Here is a 19,838-nt window from a genome sequence, read left to right as displayed (position 1 = left end):
TTGGTTCACCCTGGTGCCATTCTTTCTCAAGCGGCTCCGCCCTCCACAGTGGACGAAGTCGAGTTTGCTAGAGATGCGAGTACTCCCTAAATTACGTAATACATTCTCATGCCCTTAAAAGGGAAATATGCGCCTACTGTTGAGAGTAGTGGAATTCAAACGGCAAGGACTCCTGTGTACATTATGACTGGGAGGACTTCGATTGGTTTGACAGACGAAGAATGATGAATAATGAAAGTGTATCTACTTAGTGGGAACTATGATCTGTCGATAATGACTATGTTATGCCTAATAAATTTAATTCATTAAAAATAATAAAATATTCATACTTCTTTTATCGGAAATCCACATAAATGTAGTTCAGTGTAGTTTAATAAGCATCCGTAATCATTAAAAATACAAAAGTAAACCAATACCAAATCAGAAACCTGTCTACCCAACATCACCATGTAGGCCTAGATTCCAAATTTTATTTTAGAAAGCACAAACCACACTTATTTCTTTACAAAACCAAGACTGAGCTCAACAAAGTAACGCACATTTTTGCAATTCTATCTTCCCCTTGCCCTTACACCCTGAAACAACATTTTTAGTGGCGCGAAAACCAACTGCCAGGCAAACTAGCTAAGGAATTCCCACACATCCCAAGAGGGGCTACAAGACAGCAGCTCATTTCCTAAAAAGGAAGTGACCAAAATGAAAGAATCAAGGAAGTTACTCTGTGAACCATAAGCTAAACATACAAGGGCTTGAAACATTTGCCTTCTAGTAAGGGGATATTACACTATCTGCCTTTACCACAACCATCTGAAAAAAGACACATAGCTTTGTACCACTCTCGGTATTACCTGTTGAAAGTTTGAGAGCATTGAACCAAGTTCAAGGAGGATCTGAACCCACTCACAACCACACAAATGCACACACCACAGAATAACCACCCATAACAGCTTCAGTTCCGGAAAATATGGGTTCATCCGACCACAACGTTTTGATGGCCTGAACATAATTTTTTTCCTCCCTTTGTTGAAGCAAAGGAGGTTTGATAACAAATCTTCACTTGATTTAACTTTCCTTTTCCACATTTTTCCAATAGATCCTCTTTTACATTAACAACCAAATATGCAACACACTGTACACTTTACTTTACCCCACATTACACATCACATCACATCTCTCCCAGAGCAGTAGTGAATCTAAACATCAAACTGAACATAGACATCAACAGAGGGGGATCCGAGCAGTTCGCTTCCGGTCTCCAGTTACTGACATGTCCCTACTGTGTGTGTGTGTGTGTGTGTGTGTGTGTGTGTGTGTGTGTGTGTGTGTGTGTGTGTGTGTGTGTGTGTGTGTGTGTGTGTGTGTGTGTGTGTGTGTGTGTGTGTGTGTGTGTGTGTGTGTGTGTGTGTGTGTGTGTGTGTGTGTGTGTGTGTGTGTGTGTGTGTGTGTGTGTGTGTGTGTGTGTGTGCGTGTTCTTGGGAATGTGAGTGGACAGGTCACGATGGATGGGTGGTCTTTCCTTGGCAGGCCCTCCCTTACCACAGATAACATCAGTGGTAGAAGGCTGTAGATGTTTGGATGGCTGAGAATGTCCTGATATAGCAGTGTAGGCAACTCTTCTATTCACCCGATTTTTTTTTAGTTTTGGCATAAATCGGTCACATATTTTCTCCGTTATGACGCTGCTGGGAACTGTGAAGTATTTAACAAGCTGCCTGGTGTTAAGAATCCTTGGTGCAGAACCCATTTGTGAATTTTCATAAGGAGGCCCAAACACTCTCTCCTGTCTCAACAGAGCAACACCAATAAGTTATTAATGAAAGAAAATAATGAAGAATAATGACAAAACAGACAATTAATCATATAACAAGGTGTAAGCAGCCAGGGTATATGCATTGGAATGTGTGTCTATAAACGGTCCTCTTTAGGTAAATAATATCCCATTACAAGTCCATTCCTGTTAAGCGTGACGTTCTTTATCAAGTGAAAGAGTCAGTGCTGCTATCTATGGGTGAGTTTGAGAGATGCAGCCGTGGACTTCACATTGAACTTCTTCCGGACTGTTAAGCTTGATAGGAGCCTTGTCTCACAGAACCAGACCTCATGGTTTAAAGAGCCGGCGCGGTTGGTTGGTACCTAGCAGGTACCCAAAATGCAGGTACTAATAGTTTTCTTAAGACATTGCGATATTTGGCCTATAGCGACAAAAAAAAACAATTGCTAAATCCACAAATGCATTTAATGCCACTAGTAGTGAATGGTGCAACCGTATCTGCATGAGAGTTTACAGTGCATTGCATAGGTCCTTTAAAGACACATTCCTTAAATAGTGAATGGAGTATTTCTCCCCCCTCCTGACTCAGTTCCCTGGGTCATATTTAACAGGGTCAGCTGTGTTGGGGCGTCCCGTAGTAGACTCTACGTTTGAGGGTCTCAACGGCAGCTGTCCCCTTCTGGGGCGTAGGGGGGCTTCCCCTAATCCCTGCCCCGACTCGGACGGGAGGACACCCGGACGTTGTGTAAGAGGGTTTCCCAGTTAAAGTGGAAAACCATCATCTACTCCCGGAAGCTTGTTGGAGACTTTGTCGTGACCATTTGGTTCCTGTTTTTGTAAGGAAGCATTGGTAATAGAGGTTTAGAGCACTGTTTCCCAACATTAAGTTGTGGCCTACAGCTGCCGTTGCAAGGCTATGTATATGGGGTCATGGGAAATGGCTGATTTATAAACTGTAAATATTGGATAAAACATTTTGGAATAAAAACAATAATCTCATACATATCCTATAGGCTCCTGACTCCTGTATATATACTAACAGACAGACATTCTGATCATTTAATGTGGTGCTTTGCACATCTGCTCACTGGGTCATTGATATTACAGGCAGATATGGATTTGGTTAAACCGATGTGTGTGAATGGAAGCAGATGTACAAAACAGTAAAAAATGTCAGATGTGAAGATGAGGTCACAGGCCAAAAAAGTTTCAGAACCCCTGTTTTACAGTAAGTTTACGTACTTTGTACGTGGTATATGTTCAAACAATGGGTTTGAAATTGTAAACAATTTTACCAACAACATCACTTTATCTATTGCAACATTTTCGTTTATGTCATCAGATAAGACATGATATTATTCATTTTTTCAAAATAAGGGCTATACTATTGAAGCAGATGGTTTCATAATCAAATCATCTTTCTGTGGTTTTTGCTAGTATCCTGACTCTTGGCAATATTCAATATGTCCATATATGGGTTTCTTCGGCTTGGTGTTTAGTTCTTAGAATCTGTTTTACTTACTATGGCCCAAAATAAGTATTTTGTCGGACTGACCGGTTAGATGGAGTTCACTACACAAATGTTGTTAATACTATAAGATTACTAGAGTATTCGAATTCTAGTTACCATTCAGCAGTTAATAAGGTGGAGGCAAAAATGAATCAATAACCATAAACCCATTGGAAAATATAAACACATTTATTCAATTGAAAAGCAGCATAAGAGTGAAGCAAAAACATCTACAATGAAGTACAAAAATATTTCTCAAAAATAATAATCGCTTAAAATATCAACACAAAAACCAAACTCAAACCCACTTAAAACCAACCACGGCACTGCCTACATTCCGCACTGAATGAATCGCAGCCAGCACGAAATGCATCACACACACACACACACACACACACACACACACACACACACACACACACACACACACACACACACACACACACACACATTCAGACACACTCCGACAGCAGATATAGTGTGTATTGTGAGGAGTTCACTTCTCAGGAGCCAGCATGGGGCTCGCTGTGAAGGAGGATAGGCCGGTTTTCTCGGCTATCCACTGGTTGTAATTGGTTACCATGGTGTACACACCTGGCCGGTTCTCCCTTGCGCAACCGTCGCCCCAGCTGACGATGCCGAAGAGGTACATCCTGTCATCTACTTCACACACCAGCGGTCCTCCTGAGTCTCCCTGTGGTAAACAAGAAGAAGGAGCGGGAAAAAAAAACATGAAAAAAACCAGATAAATCTCAACTCCTCTTATCAGGTTAGGACTTGCGTGATACATACCTCACACGCATCCTGACTCCAATCGGGACGAGCAGCACAAAACATATTCCCTGTGATCAGGTGGCCATAGTAGTCCTTATCCTGACACACATCCTGAGCCAAGAGAAGGACCTTGCCTTGTCGGAGGTACTGGGAGTTATACCACAGGCCTGGAGAAATCCAACACAAAACAACCCTTTTTAGGAGAGCTGTTCACAGATCGGCCAGGTTCTGTACGAGTATATGTGCATGGAACTTGTAGGTAATGCACCTTGCTGCTCTTTTCCATAGCCTGCTATCTCACATTGGATCCCTGACTGAAGCCTATCTCCAGGCGGTGGCAGACAGACCGTCCTGACCGTCCTGGTCTCATTTGCACACTGCCCAGGCCTCCCCTTCAACCTTAGCAGAGCTGGAGAAAAGCAGATCATAAGAAACTCAAATTCAAAGAGTAAAAAAAAAGTATCTAAGTATGTCGTAAGAAATCCCACCAATGTCATTGTTGTAGTTCCCATCGCTGTTGTCAAAAGCCTCGTGGACAAACACTTCATCCACCCGGAACGCCTGCTCGGAGTATGGCACGGTCTCGTTCAATGCACTCTTCCCCAAAATGACGGATAGGCGTCGAGCTTTGGTCGCCGCACTGGGTCGGGAAAAAACACACAAATGAGTATTGAATATCAGGATCGTTCCCGCCAACCATTGCACCTGCTGGAGTGACTGCTGGTGTTGAGCATGTCCCGGTTCTCACCCTTCCGGGAAGCAATGGGCGGCCGTCAACACCCAGCAGGGGGAGATCAGGCTTCCCCCGCACCGGAATACCCTCTGCCTGGATTTGCTAATCCAAAATATTGCAGCCACCCAGGGATGGGATTCCACAGTGGCTATGGTCCCGCCCACGATCTTCATCTGCCTGCTGTTTCGCCGGCCACATGTTGATGCTGCGTGAGAGAGGAACACCCTTTAGAAAGTTTAGACCCTTCTTGGAAAAGAGTACATGTTGTTGGAGAAAACCTTGTAGAAGAACCTTAAATGAAGTATCTCAAACACATGGACCTTACCTTTTGGTGGTTCGGGGGATGGATTCAAAGTTGGGGAAGGATCTTCCGAAGAATCACCTTTAACATCACAATGTGAAAATTCAACAAGGTTACTCACATCTGTACATCTGTACATCTGTACATCCCTACCAAGCAAAGCAGACTTACCTGGTTGAACGTTGCAGCGGGGAATTCTGCAATACTCTCGGGCACGGGCGCCATTCTTCCAGACGTAACACCAGGGACGCAGTCTGAACTGTAGATTTCTGGGGGAACCAAAAAAAGGTTATTAGAGTTTCGGGCCAATTAGTCCCTTAGTGAAGAGTCTTTTGAGTGGATGGGCGTCCAACCTGCAGTAGTTGTGTCTTCCTGAATTCACATCCGATGTCAAGAAGGACTCTCTGGTATGCAAGTCCCATTCCAGACATGTTCTCCCGCTCCTTGATTTGGACCTGGTGCCTCTGTAGTACAGCCCCATGCCGATAATACAGCTGTCACTGGAATCTATAGATAGGGAAAGGCCCAAATGGTACAGAAAGGATTTTAACAACTAATTTATGAGAAAGGGGACGTTTTAGAGAGCAGAATTAAAGCAAGGAGTTTCACTCACCAGTTTCACAGTTGTCACCTACAAAACCATCAGGGCACAAGCAAAACAAGTGATCTCCTCCTAGCAAAGATGCAACAGATGTGCCCCCATTTTGGCAGATTCCTCCTGAAAAAGATGAATAAAGACGAGTTTTAGATATGCCTCTCTCCTGGATGCAGAGGAATCAGATAATCTTCCGGAGAGCTTCAAGCAAGAAAAGGTTGCTTACTTGAACGTCCATATAACACTGACCTCTCTTTCCTTAATAATCCCTAAAGAGATGGAGAAGAAGATTACTTTAAGACTTATTAAAAACAGGCAAAAACATTTACTTTTCAAGAATTCAAAGTGCAATATAATTTTGTTAAAAGCAATGAATAATCATAACATCCTTACTGCATCTGTGGTGGATAGTGCGGCCAGGGCGCACAAAAGAAAGCCAAGCCCTTTTGTTACGTGCATTTCGTCCTAGCAGAGAGAATCAGGATGTGGACTACGGATCCACATCTGCTTGACTGTACTTGCAGGGTCTGTTATGTCTTCTGAGTTGTGCAAGTGTTAGGCGGGGAAAGAGATATGATTGGCTTACTGCAAAAAAGTCTTGGCTATTGCCCCTTTAGCGTGAAGAAATCTTTTGGCAGACCCAAAGTGGATGAGTCATCAAAACAAAATCCATAATTCTTTACTTGGAAATATGGAAATATGACAAGTATGTTTGCATACAAACAAATTACTATCTTACACTCCAATACCTGTTAATAAAAAAGGTGATAATCAGTTGATAGTGATGTCTAAGTGTTAAGTATTATAATAGATTACACTGAGTTTTAGTATTGGATATTTTGTTTAGTTACTTAAACTATAAAGATATTATATTTTAAATAGTGCAAATATCAGTAGCCTATTAAGAAGACATGCTGTATGCTATTGTGCCGATGCTTCTAATGGCTACCGATCGGTTGGTGTCATAATTGGCTGATGAAAGGTTCGGAAGAACAGACACTTAATGTTAAGGCGATATGAAATATACATTACAGTAGTTTAAGCTAAAACAAAAAAGTTTTTAAAACCTGGCTGGCCGTGTTACGAAAAGTCATTCTCAATGCGATATGGTACAGTGAAAATATTGTATTAATCTTTTAAGAAATTTAAAAAATCTTGTTTAGCTTTGCATGCTGTTGTAGCCTAGTGTTTAGTTTGTATTCGTTGGAATAATGGCAAAACTCAAGTTAAAACATTGAATATCAGATGAATTAACTTATTTTTTCTTGGACGATCAAACGCCTTAAAATAATATTATTCTGAACTAGTAGGCCTTGTAAAACACATGTAAAGCTCATATTTTGCAAGCAATGTATCCAAGTCTACATTTAATTCACTTGGTGTCACTATTGTTCTTTTTCTAGGTCTAATAATCGTACGAATCGTAGGAAAATGTGTGAAATAAAACATATGATATATCTTGTATTATTACATTGTTGGTGATGACATTGTCGTTGTTTTTGCTGATGTTGTTGTTGTTGTTGTTGTTGTTGTTGATAATGAGGAGAATGATGATGATGATGCTGCTGAGGAGGAGGAGAATGACGATGATAATGATAATAACGACCAGTATAATCGAGATGGTTAATGCGGCGCAGGGTCAAATGTTCACGTCAGCTCCAGCGAGAATGGAATGACGACTAATTGAGAGTAAATATGTACTTTTAGATCCCGGAAGTGGCCTGGTGTTGCATCCTGCTCAGTATAGGGTGCTGGCGGGCCGTGGGAGCAGCTGTCAGGTGGATGCGGGAGACGGTCGCTGGCTGAGCGTCACCGTTCTGTTAACAGGCAGCAGACGCACTTGTGGCTGCAGCACGTTCTGGAAAAAATGGGAAACGCTGACTCGAAACTTCACTTTAGAAAGGCAGTGATACAATTGACCACCAAAACACAGGTTTGTTTTGAGGCTGCTCTTACTTTGACTGCATGTGTTGTTTATTCTTCTGACATTTCTTTCTTCTTCTGGAGTTTAATTTCGAGTTCCAGATGGTAGCCTACTTTTTAGTTTTAAGACCCATCATTAGAATTTAACATGATAAAACGTTGAATAACTATTTTGGTAATGACGGGCGGAAGCTGTTTGAAAAAAGTTATTATTTAGACTAAGATTGTTTGAGTTTTAGCTGCGATAGTTGCCATTTATCGAAAAAAGGGTTTTGGAAATCACAAAAAGTTCAATCGCTAAACATTGACATACATTAATATTCTTCATCAATTGAAGTTTCAAACATATCCCCGAGCCCTGCTTTGAGAAGATAATTTTAAGGCGGACCGTTGGGTTATACCTGAAAGCAATCAACACCATCTCGATTCACTGCTATGCATTATCGCATATGTCACGGATTTCCACGTCATTAATATATATACATTTCCCAAATCCAACAAATTTCGCATGCCTTTCCTTAGATAATATTCGCATGCCTTTCCTTAGATAATATACGCCCTCATAAATCTGATAATACATTAGATATTTTCATGCATTCGCAAAAGAATAAGTGTGAAATTATTTGATAAAATGACTGCTGCAGTAGTCAGCCTGCAACACTTATTATGTATTGACTTGAGTAATGGTTGTATTTTATAATATTCTTCTTTCATCAAAGAAGATTGTGCCAGTTTTACTATAACGTTTATCCAAAACAATCGAAAGTGAATTCAAATACATCTCATTAACTAGCAGGTAGATGGCATCGTGCTTCATGGTGCATACAGGTACGTCACAGACATTGGGGATCGAACCCGGAGTACCTTTCGGCTATAGGACAGAGTAGACACAACAACCCTCCTAGCCTGGCCCTAGACTACATACAAACATCCATCTATACATACATACATACATACATACATACATACATACATACATACATACATACATACAATGCACAACATTTGATTTTGAATGCACACACAACACAGTATGACGTGTGCCGCCCTGTCCTTCAGCCCGTAGAGGCTTCAGACGATGCGTTCTGGGACCAGTTCTGGGCGGACACCGCCATTTCCATCCAGGATGCCTTTGCTTTGGTGCCTGCAGCGGAGATCCGGGCTGTTAGAGAGGAATCCCCGTCCAACCTGGCAACCCTCTGCTATAAGGTGATATAAGATAAGATGAGTCTTCCTCAGTTCTCTCAAATCAGCCCGAATTAATTAAAGAACAAAAACTCCTCCATATTTATATTTTCCTATTTATATAGTATAGATTCTGTCTTCGTATTCCACTTGTAATGAAATGCACATAGCTAGAGTTTGCATGGTTTGCAAAATGAGCTTTACAACTCCAGTCTCAGCTTGTGACGGCGTAGACAGGTTGTAGAGAGTCCACCTTGGTTACAGTCAGAGCACAAAGAATGCAAGTGTGTTTGTTATTCCCAGCCTGGGGTCTTTTTAAGGGTCGGAGAACATGTAACCGATACAAATGGCCTTTAATTGGATTGGGAGTAGAGCCGTTGGAACAAGAGGAGCAGGCGTGAGGAGTACATTGTGGAATACACTTCATTCACTTGGACTTTAGTTTTGCTGTATTTGATTCCGGTCACTGTACACCAAAGTGCAACTGAATTGACTAAACAAAACAGTTAAGTTACAATTATTTGTTTTAAAACTTGTTGGATGAATAAGGTCCTTCACAGAATTATAATTCAACTTCACATGTGACTATTAAGAACCCCAAATCATTGTCTTTTTTATTGCTATAAGCCGGAGTTTCCCCAACAATAACTTTTCTGCTCTTCAAGGGAGCCTGATTTCTTGGCCAGGTCATTCTCGTAGAAGAGATTTTAAATCTCAATGATTTTCTACCTGGTTAAATAAAGAATTGATGATGATGATAATTTGTATATTATACTGTAATCGCTGAAGGAGTAGTGGTAATAAAAGCCAAGGCAACCCCTTCTTATCATTGCCATATGTCAGTGTTGGAAGACCATAGTTCATTGAAACCATTCATCCTCCTCTTGATGAGACCCGATAGGATACTCCCTCCAGCCGCCGAAACCGTGGCTCATACTGAGTGCGTGTGTCCGTGTGTTGCGTCTCCGAGGCGGTGGAGAAGCTGGTCCAGGGAGCCGACTCGGGCTGTCCTTCAGACAAAGAGAGGCAGATCGTTCTGAACTGCACACGCCTGCTGACCCGCGTCCTGCCCTACATCTTCGAGGACGCCGACTGGAGGGGCTTCTTCTGGTCCAACGTGCCCGGAGCTGGAAGAGCCGGGGTGAGAGATTCTTCCTCATCGTCATCGTCGTCGTCGTCATCGTTGTAAAAGAGGCAGATGCACAACTAGGAGCTGGTGTCTGTAAATGAGTTGCTGGTGCAGCTGTTGTGGTTCCAGTGGCGAGAGTGTGAGAACTGCTATGTTACTCCTGTTGCCATGGTCTCCACTATCTTCGAACTGACCCACAACTGAGAAAATGTACGAAAACCAAAGCTACAGTCTATCATCATTCTGTTAAGTACAACTGTTGCGTTGCAACAGTTGTTATTGCGATTATGATGAGAATGTGTAAGCTCTGCATTATAATGGTGTGATTAGAACCCACTTTAGAGACTATGATGATCTTTTAAGGGGAAAGAAATCTGCAAATAACTTACTTTTTTATTGTAGCATAGGAGTGCTATACTACTTCAAATTGTATTATATTACCCAAAGGACTTCTTAAATCAAATAGCCATTGTCTCCATCTATGGCACAGTCATGCAAACAATTATCCAGAACAGGGCTCCCACTATATAGTGTGTATACATAGGGTACAACAAGGCCATTGCAGAGGACTGGATTTCACCCTTTTTTCCTTCTCCCTAATGCTGGCTGCTGCTGCGCTACATGGTTCTCTGGTTACCTGGTCTACAGCAGAGACTGGTCCAAACACTGCCTATATTGTATCCCCCCTCTTCCCTCCCATTTTCCCCTATTGAATTAAGCAGGTATTGAATTACTCCTGATTAAAGTGCCAGAATGAGGGGAAATGTGAAAGACTGGAATGGAAAATGGGGAATAATTGTTTACGTAGTGTTGAGTATCAAATGTTTGATATTAGCCTTGATGTTTTTTGGATATGAAACTTGTTTAACTTGTATAACAATGAGACATTTTTTATACGAGAAACAGTCGGGTAACCTACCATTTCCATTCCTCATGAATCCATAACTCAGAGAAGTTATTAATTTCATATATCTATTTTCTTTCTCTCTTCCAGTGTTTGGACCCGGACGATGACTCGGACGACGCGAGGCCCCTGGCAGAGTCGCTCCTGATGGCCATCGCTGACCTGCTCTTCTGTCCGGACTTCACGGTCCGAGGCCACAAGAAGGACGGCCCTGTGAGTCCATCTGTCCTCGGCTGTCCGTCTGTCACACCATCTGTCTGCATGGCAACCGCCACCAGCTTCCCAGAAGTCCCCCTGCTGGGTTTATTTGTTCATTTAAAGGATGCCCGTTAGTTGACACGGCTACAGTCAGCTATTCTGGCTGGCGTCCACCGATTTGTAAAAACAAAATCATTGAGTGCAATAACATTCAAAGTGTTGAGGTCATGTTAAGTCCATCCATCCCATCCGGTCGGTGATACATATAAGGGGAGTAAACATTCAAATAAACATAACTCCTTGGAAGCATTAGTCATGAGGTTACTGATGACTTTTTTGATCAAATGAGACAGTCATAATCTGCTTGGTTGATACTGTCTCTGGAATAAGCATCACACCCACGTCTGACCCCAAGGGACAGAGCTGGCAAACAAACCATTCTGTGAGAGCTTGTCATTGAGATCTGCAGCTGCTGGTGAGCTCCTCTGCTGCGATTAACACCCGTAGGCAATGTTCTCTCCCCACCTTGTTAGGCACCCTTCCACCACGGTTAATCAGTGACTGTACACCCCCGATGGGTGGGAGTGGCTGCCGGGCCTGTGTTTGTTAACTGGGCTGAGGAGGAGAGGGTGAACACGTCTAATTCACGCTGAGCAAACACCTGCGTGTTGTAGTTGCTGCCGGCTCCTGTTTGACCTAACTCACACTAGCACACGCTCACGCACAGGCACACGCACACACACACACACAGGCGCGCACACACGCGCGCACACACGCACACACAGGCACTCACAGGCACTCACACACGCACACACACACACACAGGCACACACTCACACTCAAACAACACAGCCACCCCAAGGAAATGTCACATTCAATGAGGCTTGTCATAGTGGGAGGGAAATGCCCAGTGGCTGTTGTTCTTGTCCCCGTTATTGCTCCAAGGGCTTGATAAACCTGCACTATTATGCACGCGCACACACATACACACACAAGTACACACAGGTACACGGATCACAACCGAACAGTCAAATGTTATACCTGTAATTCAGGATTTGCCCAAATGAAGGGGTGTGCTTACTGCATGGCGGTATTTGCTTTGACTCTTCTAGAGTTCCTGTGGCACAGTAGCCAAATGCTTAGCGATAGCAACACAGGAGTTATCTCTACAGAGGTGTCGTATATGTACGTGCCAAGTCAAGTGCTCGGCACCTCCTTCATTCACATGGCGTGGGAGCTCTCTGGACTTCTCACTATAGCGGTCTTCTTCTGTACTTTATTTTTGTACTTGACACTTTGGTTTTGGATAGTTTTTTTCATGTACAGCCATTTATCAATGTATTTATATTTGTATTTAGAATATGCATTCTAAGTATGTGTGTTAGCTTGTATTTTAATGAAGAGAAATGCAGTTTATCTATTTTGATCAACTGTGCCACCCAACAGCATGTTGCTCCCCCATCGCAAAACAGTCCTCTGTGATGTTTGATTATTGATAGGACATTTGACATAATAATATATATATTTTTAATATAAAATAACTTTCATGATGTACCAATTATGGTCAAAAAGGGAGTATCATATTAATTTCTTTCTGTTTGTTTATTTGAAGAAATGTAAACTATGCTAATGTAGAGAATACCATGACCTGTGCAGGAGTCTACTGAGGACATCCAGTCCATGGACAGCTGTGAATACATCTGGGAGGCTGGAGTGGGCTTCGCTCAGTCCCCACCCCACAACTACCTCCATGACCTCAACAGGTAGGCTCTCTCTGCTCTCATTAGATAACCAAACACCCTGTTTGAGCTAGTCCCCGCTAGTCCCACTATCAATATAAAAAAAAAAAGCCATCAGGCACACTTCTGGGAGACACTTTGTTTATTCATTGAGGGGCGGTGCTTTATTGCTTTTCAGGCTCTCTCTGTCTCCATTCACTACATCAGATGTCCGAGGATGTAGCCAGATCATTTGATTGATGTAACCTGGCAACCCAAAAATAAGTTACATTTAACGCATTTGTCTAACCCCATAGAAGGCAAATCGATCATATCCTTCGTCTTTTTGCATTTAGGACAAATATTTTGACCTGGATCGATCTGTTTCACTACAATCATTACTACCTCCTACGTACTATTCCTCTAAAACATGTTGTTTCAGAGTTTGTTTTCATTTGAAGAAACTGATGTTTCACTCCACGCTCTGTGTGGCGCTCAGGGCGGAGCTGCTGAAGCTGCTGCTCACCTGTTTCTCAGAGGCCATGTACCTGTCGCCCTCCACCTCAGACAGCAGGAACCCCTGGGTCTCCTTCTTCTGCTCCACAGACGACAGGTACCCCGGCCGCGAGCTCCACCGAAACACACCGAATGTTAACACGGTGAAGGGTTTTAAAGTCTGGTCCCTTTCTCTCTGGGCCCTTATAGCTCTATGCACACAAATATATCAGTGTCAGTGTCTTCAGTGTCATGCTTTTTCTAACATCTACAGCTTACTCAAACTTTTTTGAGCAAATATATTAGATGTATCAAAGTAAAAGCTGAAAAGAGTTTTTAGATGAACAATTATATATTTACGGCATTTAGCCAACGCCTCCATCGAAAGGGTTTATCACTGATCCCATTTATGCCGGGAAAACCCATTCATTTGTGTATGCAGTGTGTATGTGCATTCTGAAGAGATGGTTCCTGAGCTTCTTGCAGAAGACTGCTAATAGATCTACCACGTTGAAACCCAAGACCTTCCTCATCTCTCTATTACGTTTCCCTATTATCCTGCCTGGCGCGCCTCGACTCTTCAATAACATGCAATCTTGCAATAACATGGCTCGGCGACGTCCCATTTCAACCTGAAGCGTCTTCCTTCGCCCGACCCCCCCCCTCTCAGACACGCGCTGCCCCTGTTCACGTCGCTGCTCAACGTTGTGTGTGCCTACGACCCGGTGGGCTACGGCATCCCCTACAACCACCTCGTGTTCTGGGACCAGCGGGAGCAGCTGGTGGAGCTGGCCGTGCAGATCCTGGTGGTGACCTTGGAGCACGAGGTGGACCCGGCCGCCGCCACCGCTCTGGACCAACTGGAGACCCCCGGCTCCCCCTTCGCTCCCGACGACCACGAGGTGTGCAGTGGTGACGAGGCTCCAGCCTGACATTTGACCCTCCCCCCCCCCATAACTTAACTATAACTCTTAAACTATAAAGACTTAAGTAAAATCATCCGATAATCAGAATTCTAAAATGCTGTCTTTGTTATTTTGTCCATGCACTGCACGAAGTCTTAACCGTCAACTGCGAAAGACAAAAGTAAAATCATCCCATAATCACATCACTAAAAAGCAGTCTTTGTTATTTTGTCTTTGCAGCCTTCGGGACCCGAGAACCTCTTTGTGAATTACTTATCCAGGATCCACCGAGAAGAGGTAAGACAACACATGGCAGCAGCAGAAACAATGCCCCGTGGCCAGCAGAGAGGAAACCTGGGTAAATGGGGGGCCTTTGCCTTGTTTTCTCAGGACTTTGGCTTCATCCTGAAGGGCATTGCCAGGCTGCTGAACAACCCGCTGGCCCAGACCTACCTGCCCCACTCCACCAAGAAGATCCAATTCCACCAGGAGCTCCTCACCCTCTTCTGGAAACTTTGTGACTTCAACAAGGTGTGTGTGTGTGTGTGTGTGTGTGTGTGTGTGTGTGTGTGTGTGTGTGTGTGTGTGTGTGTGTGTGTGTGTGTGTGTGTGTGTGTGTGTGTGTGTGTGTGTGTGTGTGTGTGTGTGTGTGTGTGAAGATACCATTTAATAAAGGGCACGTTTGATCAAAAGTACATGCTTGCTATCTGTAGTTTAAAAGGGACGTTTGCTTTTGGCAATTTCCAGAGTTTATAGTTTATTCAACGTGCGTCAGCCACAGGGACATAGCTGTGTGTGTTTGTGGCTACTGTGGTTACTTTCAAGTTGGAATCTGTGCAGTGGATTTTTACCGCCTGGAAGAGGTCTCAGTGATGCATATATCATCGCTGGTGGCGATTTTGAAATTTCAGAGGAAATTGAACTTGAACACGTTGATACAAATCCTTTGGGAATTCACCAGATTTCCACATAATCACATGGCACGCTCTATAATTATGGGCATGTCAATGTATTTCTTTATGAAGTCTGTTCAGTATCGAACAACAGTAGTATTTTCTAAATGAGCTGTTTTACCATTTACATGAAAAGCACAAAATTAATCAAAGATTATGTCTGATTCATTCGTTGTGCTAACCGTGTGTTTTTGTGTCTGTCCGTCTGTCTGTCTGTCTGTCTGTATGTCTGTCTGTCTGTCTGTCCGTCTGTTTTGGATATGTCAGAAATTCCTGTTCTTTGTGCTGAAAAGCAGTGATGTTTTGGATATGCTGGTCCCCATATTGTTTTATTTAAACGATGCCAGAGCCGATCAATGTGAGTCAAACTTTCACTGCACTCCTTACCACAATGCACAATTGTTTGTTGTAAGCCCATATCAACTTGATTTTCCATATCTGTGTGTGTACGTGTGTGTGTGTGTCATGACCGTTTGTGTCATTGCATGCGGTTGTGTGTGCATTTCATGGCCATGTGTGTGTGTGTAAGCAGCTCGCCTGGGCCTCATGCACATCGGTGTGTTCATTTTGCTGCTACTGAGCGGAGAGAGGAACTTTGGGGTGCGGCTGAACAAGCCCTACCTGGTGCGCGTTCCCATGGACATCCCCGTGTTCACGGGCTCCCACGCCGACCTGCTCATCGTGGTGAGTGAGCCTCAGGGTTAAGAAGAATTTCTGAGGTATGAGAGGGAAGTGATCGGGCAAAAACCACTAGCGCTTTTACTTTGATGTTACTGTGGATTTACTGGAACCAGAATGTGATGCAATCCGGATTTGTTTTTCAAACAATGTCCCATATCAAACAAAAGAGCATATATCAATACATTAATATGAGGTCAAAAGTAATATTATTATAATTATAATATAAATTATGGATAGAAATGTTATTGTAACACAATTACATATAGCTAACCTTCTTGGAGTTTAACCTTTGGTGAACTCTGCCTAGATCTTCCACAAGATCATCACCAGTGGACACCAGCGCCTTCAGCCCCTGTACGACTGCCTACTCACCATCATAGTGAATGGTGAGTGCCCCAATTAATATTAATAAGATTATATATATATATATATATATATATATATATATATATATATATATATATATATATATATATATATATATATAACTCTATGTAAATGGTCAGTCGTGTTGCACTCTGATGCAATTTTAATCTAAAAGCGTTTCTAAACTGATCAGGTCAATGTAGGGCCATGTGAGTCATTTGAGGCTCATTGGATTTCAACTGACTGACTCGCCCCCGCTCGCTGTCCCCAGTTTCACCCTATCTGAAGAGCCTGTCCATGGTGGCGGCCAACAAACTGCTCCACCTTCTAGAGGCCTTCTCCACCCCCTGGTTCCTCTTCACCTCGGCACAAAACCACCACCTGGTCTTCTTCCTTCTGGAGGTCTTTAACAACATCATCCAGTACCAGTTTGACGGTGAGGGCCCCCAAAGCTGAGCTCAACTTAAAGAAATATTGGAAATTCCTGGTTTAGAATTTCACAATCTTAAATACAAAAGAAATGCGTTATTGTGCCCGACTCAATGAACTCCTTCCCATCCTCGGCCCTCGCAAAAAAAAGAATATTAGAAATATTTTTTTCCCCAAAATTCCTGTAAATATGTCGGAAATTTACGATTTCAAATTTCCCCATTTTAATTAATTTTTCCATATTGTCCCCGTCTCAATCGTCCGCAACATCCCATCTCCTTCCCGTACTTGGGCTCTGACAGGTAACTTCAACCTGGTGTACGCCGTCATACGCAAGCGGAGCATCTTCCACCAGCTGGCCAACCTGCCCACGGACACGGCGGCCATCCAGAAGGCCCTGCAGCGAATTAGGAAGAGCCCCCCGGCCGTCAGCCGCGCCGGCTCCACCGAGAGGGAGGCCATGGAGGGCTCCAGGCCCGCCGCACCCGCCGAGCCCGGCACCCTGAAGGCCAGCCTGGAGGCCACCCCAGGTCCGTGGTTTTACCCTGAGAATTAAGCATTTATATAGCGTTTTTTTATTTTTTGCAAGAGGCTCAACATGAGGGATCGAACCCAGAACCAGAACCTTAACTGTGTGTGTGTGTGTGTGTGTGTGTGTGTGTGTGTGTGTGTGTGTGTGTGTGTGTGTGTGTGTGTGTGTGTGTGTGTGTGTGTGTGTGTGTGTGTGTGTGTGTGTGCTCACTCGTAGCCATCGACAAGCTGACGGAGAAGTCCCAGGTGAGTGTGGACGGCACCATGGTGACCCTGAAGAATAGTAGCTCCACCCAGACCGCCGCAGACACCAGCGCTGTTGCGGCAGCCAGCGACACAGAGTCCAACTCTGAGCACGACCACGAGGTACTGGGGGCCACTTGGATGAAGGACCTCTTCATACCCTTACTGAACCTCAAGGGGGCAGCATACTACGTTTTGTGAGGCCGGATGAACAAAATGATGTGATCACACAGAAAACACACAGAAAACGTACCAACGTATTCCCTCACCAAACGTTTTTTTTTGCGATTCTTGGAGCGTCAAGCGACCAATCCGAAGCCGCATTTAGTTTTAACCAGGTTTTTGCTCAAAATATCTTCTTCTTCGGGAGTATGCTGCCCGCTTTACCCTCCAGACTCCAGAATATTTGAAAGAAAATGTAACTTTTCCGCCATTCTCTTCAAAGGCTGTTCAGTCGGAGTCGGGTCGAAGTCAGTTGTCCAGCACGGCCTCTTCCTCCGCAGTGTGGAGGGCGACTCCAGACTGGGTAGGACACCTCGCCTGCTCACCATCTTGCAGAAGTTTCTTCCTTTTTTTTATCATACTTCATTGTTCCCAGGGCCACTCTGAACAAGACAGACGTAACCGTTGTACTCTCCTCACACTGGTGTTCCCAGGTGTTGTTGTGGAAAGCCAAGCTGCCTCTGCAGACCATCATGCGCCTGCTACAAGTACTGGTTCCCCAGGTGGAGAAGATCTGCATAGACAAGTAGGGGCCTCCACCACCACCACCACCAGCACTAACACCACCCAGATCAACGGGGGACTTTACAAATGCTCAATTTAATCATGTAAAAAAATGGTAGTCAAAACTTGTAAGTGTTACTGAGGGCACTCGTGTCTGTGTGTCTGTCTGTCTGTCTTTATCTCTTTCGGTCTGTCTGTCTGTCTGTCTCTCTCTCTTTCGGTCTGTCTCTCTGTCTGTCTGTCTGTCTGTCTGTCTGTCTGTCTGTCTGTCTGTCTGTCTGTCTGTCTGTCTCTCTTTCTGTCTGTCTGTCTGTCTGTCTGTCTGTCTGTCTGTCTGTCTGTCTTGGCCCTCAGGGGCCTGACTGACGAGTCTGAGATCCTGAAGTTCCTCCAGCACGGGACGCTGGTGGGCCTGCTGCCGGTGCCCCACCCCATCCTGATCAGGAAGTACCAGGCCAACGCCAGCACCACCATGTGGTTCCGCACCTACATGTGGGGGGTCATCTACCTCCGGTGAGGGAACGGCCCTCTAATGAACGTATAGATTCCTCTGGAAAGACCCCATTTCAAACCGGTGAATCTGACATAAGCAACCAATCGTGTTGGATCTTAAGCACACAAAAAGCAGCTTTTTCTTCACTTTTAACCCAAAAAAAGACGTCAAATAGTTTTGTTTTTATAGATTAAAGCTCACTTTAAAGGTGACTTTAGCGGGGCTGCTGCTTTTCGCACGCTGCATTTTTTTTATGCAAAAAGCACACATTTGCATTGTATTTCGTTACTCGACATGGCGGCGTGCTTTCGGCTTCAGGTTCCTATGTAAATTGTTCCAGGCCTCACATTAGCAATTGAGATTTCATCATGGTCTGTTTGTCCTCTTTTTTTTTTTCTAATTTATCTTTGTATCTTCTCTCTGGTCCCTCGTTGCCATAGTAACGTGGACCCCCCAGTCTGGTACGACACAGACGTGAGACTCTTTGAGATTCAGAGGATCTAGTGGAACCAGAAGAGGTCAAGGAGATCCAGTAGATGGCAGAACTGTCCTCGTCGTCATCGGGTCAGGGATGGCGTCGTGCCACTTCCGTACCGTCTTTTAACTGGACCATCGACCGTGTACAATTTATTTTGTTTATCTGAACAAAACAAGCAGCCACTTTTTTTCTATAGTCTATTTCCAAACGGAGATTTCCTACTAGATGTCCCGGTATCACAGAAATAGATCTAGAAACATTTCGTTCAGTTTTTCCAAGATGTGGTTCTTTAGAACCACATCCGTCCAAATCTCCAGCGGTATTAATAATGTTGGTAATTATTATTGAACCACACAGCGGGTTGAAACATCTGATCTTGTTATGAAGAACGAAGAGCCTACTTGCTCATTCATATTAATTTGTCATTTTTTGAAACCCTATGTTGATTGAACTGTTTAAAATTCTACATCCTTGGATGTATTATCACTGACAAAAGATGCCTGTATTTTCACAAAGCCTTTTGTGAGAAAATTACACTGGGCTAGGTGAAATGAAAGGCAAATTAGCACAATGGAATTGTATGACAATACATCAAGGAACTCATGTCTAGTGTTGTGTATATATCATGCGTATTGTAGTCTGTCATGTTAGCTGTGTTCGTATCTTTTGGATTACAGGATGATGTGAATGCCCATGAATAAATCTTTTATAGAATAAATAGATTATAATAAATAGATTAAAATAACAAACTGTTTTCTTGATGGGAGATATGACAATAAAAAATACATATTTCACTA

At 43.5% G+C, this 19,838-nt stretch overlaps 2 protein-coding genes across 2 annotated transcripts; one reads left to right on the top strand and one right to left on the bottom strand.

Annotated features, from left to right (window-relative positions):
* Window positions 1-3,451: 3,451 nt before the first annotated feature.
* plaub (plasminogen activator, urokinase b) lies at window positions 3,452-6,212 on the bottom strand. The gene is made up of 11 exons (XM_060036855.1): window positions 6,078-6,212; window positions 5,911-5,953; window positions 5,703-5,807; window positions 5,443-5,596; window positions 5,261-5,358; window positions 5,114-5,170; window positions 4,804-4,993; window positions 4,544-4,695; window positions 4,324-4,464; window positions 4,074-4,222; window positions 3,452-3,975 (listed from the first exon to the last, which is right to left on the bottom strand). Exons 1-11 carry the CDS (start codon window positions 6,141-6,143, stop codon window positions 3,778-3,780), a joined length of 1,353 nt encoding a protein of 450 aa, XP_059892838.1. The 5' UTR covers window positions 6,144-6,212; the 3' UTR covers window positions 3,452-3,777.
* Window positions 6,213-7,342: 1,130 nt separating this feature from the next.
* hid1b (HID1 domain containing b) lies at window positions 7,343-19,835 on the top strand. The gene is made up of 19 exons (XM_060036594.1): window positions 7,343-7,617; window positions 8,667-8,816; window positions 9,763-9,933; window positions 10,916-11,038; window positions 12,680-12,786; window positions 13,241-13,354; window positions 13,907-14,138; window positions 14,382-14,438; window positions 14,532-14,672; window positions 15,362-15,452; window positions 15,627-15,778; window positions 16,083-16,161; window positions 16,413-16,577; window positions 16,873-17,100; window positions 17,319-17,467; window positions 17,790-17,870; window positions 18,001-18,092; window positions 18,425-18,583; window positions 19,004-19,835. Exons 1-19 carry the CDS (start codon window positions 7,552-7,554, stop codon window positions 19,065-19,067), a joined length of 2,421 nt encoding a protein of 806 aa, XP_059892577.1. The 5' UTR covers window positions 7,343-7,551; the 3' UTR covers window positions 19,068-19,835.
* The last annotated feature ends 3 nt before the right edge of the window (window positions 19,836-19,838 follow it).

The sequence above is a fragment of the Gadus macrocephalus genome, chromosome 18, assembly GCF_031168955.1.
Source record: "Gadus macrocephalus chromosome 18, ASM3116895v1".
NCBI lineage: Eukaryota > Metazoa > Chordata > Actinopteri > Gadiformes > Gadidae > Gadus > Gadus macrocephalus.
The sequence above is the reverse complement of the archived record's forward strand: the minus strand, read 5'-3'. Positions and strand labels throughout refer to the sequence as shown.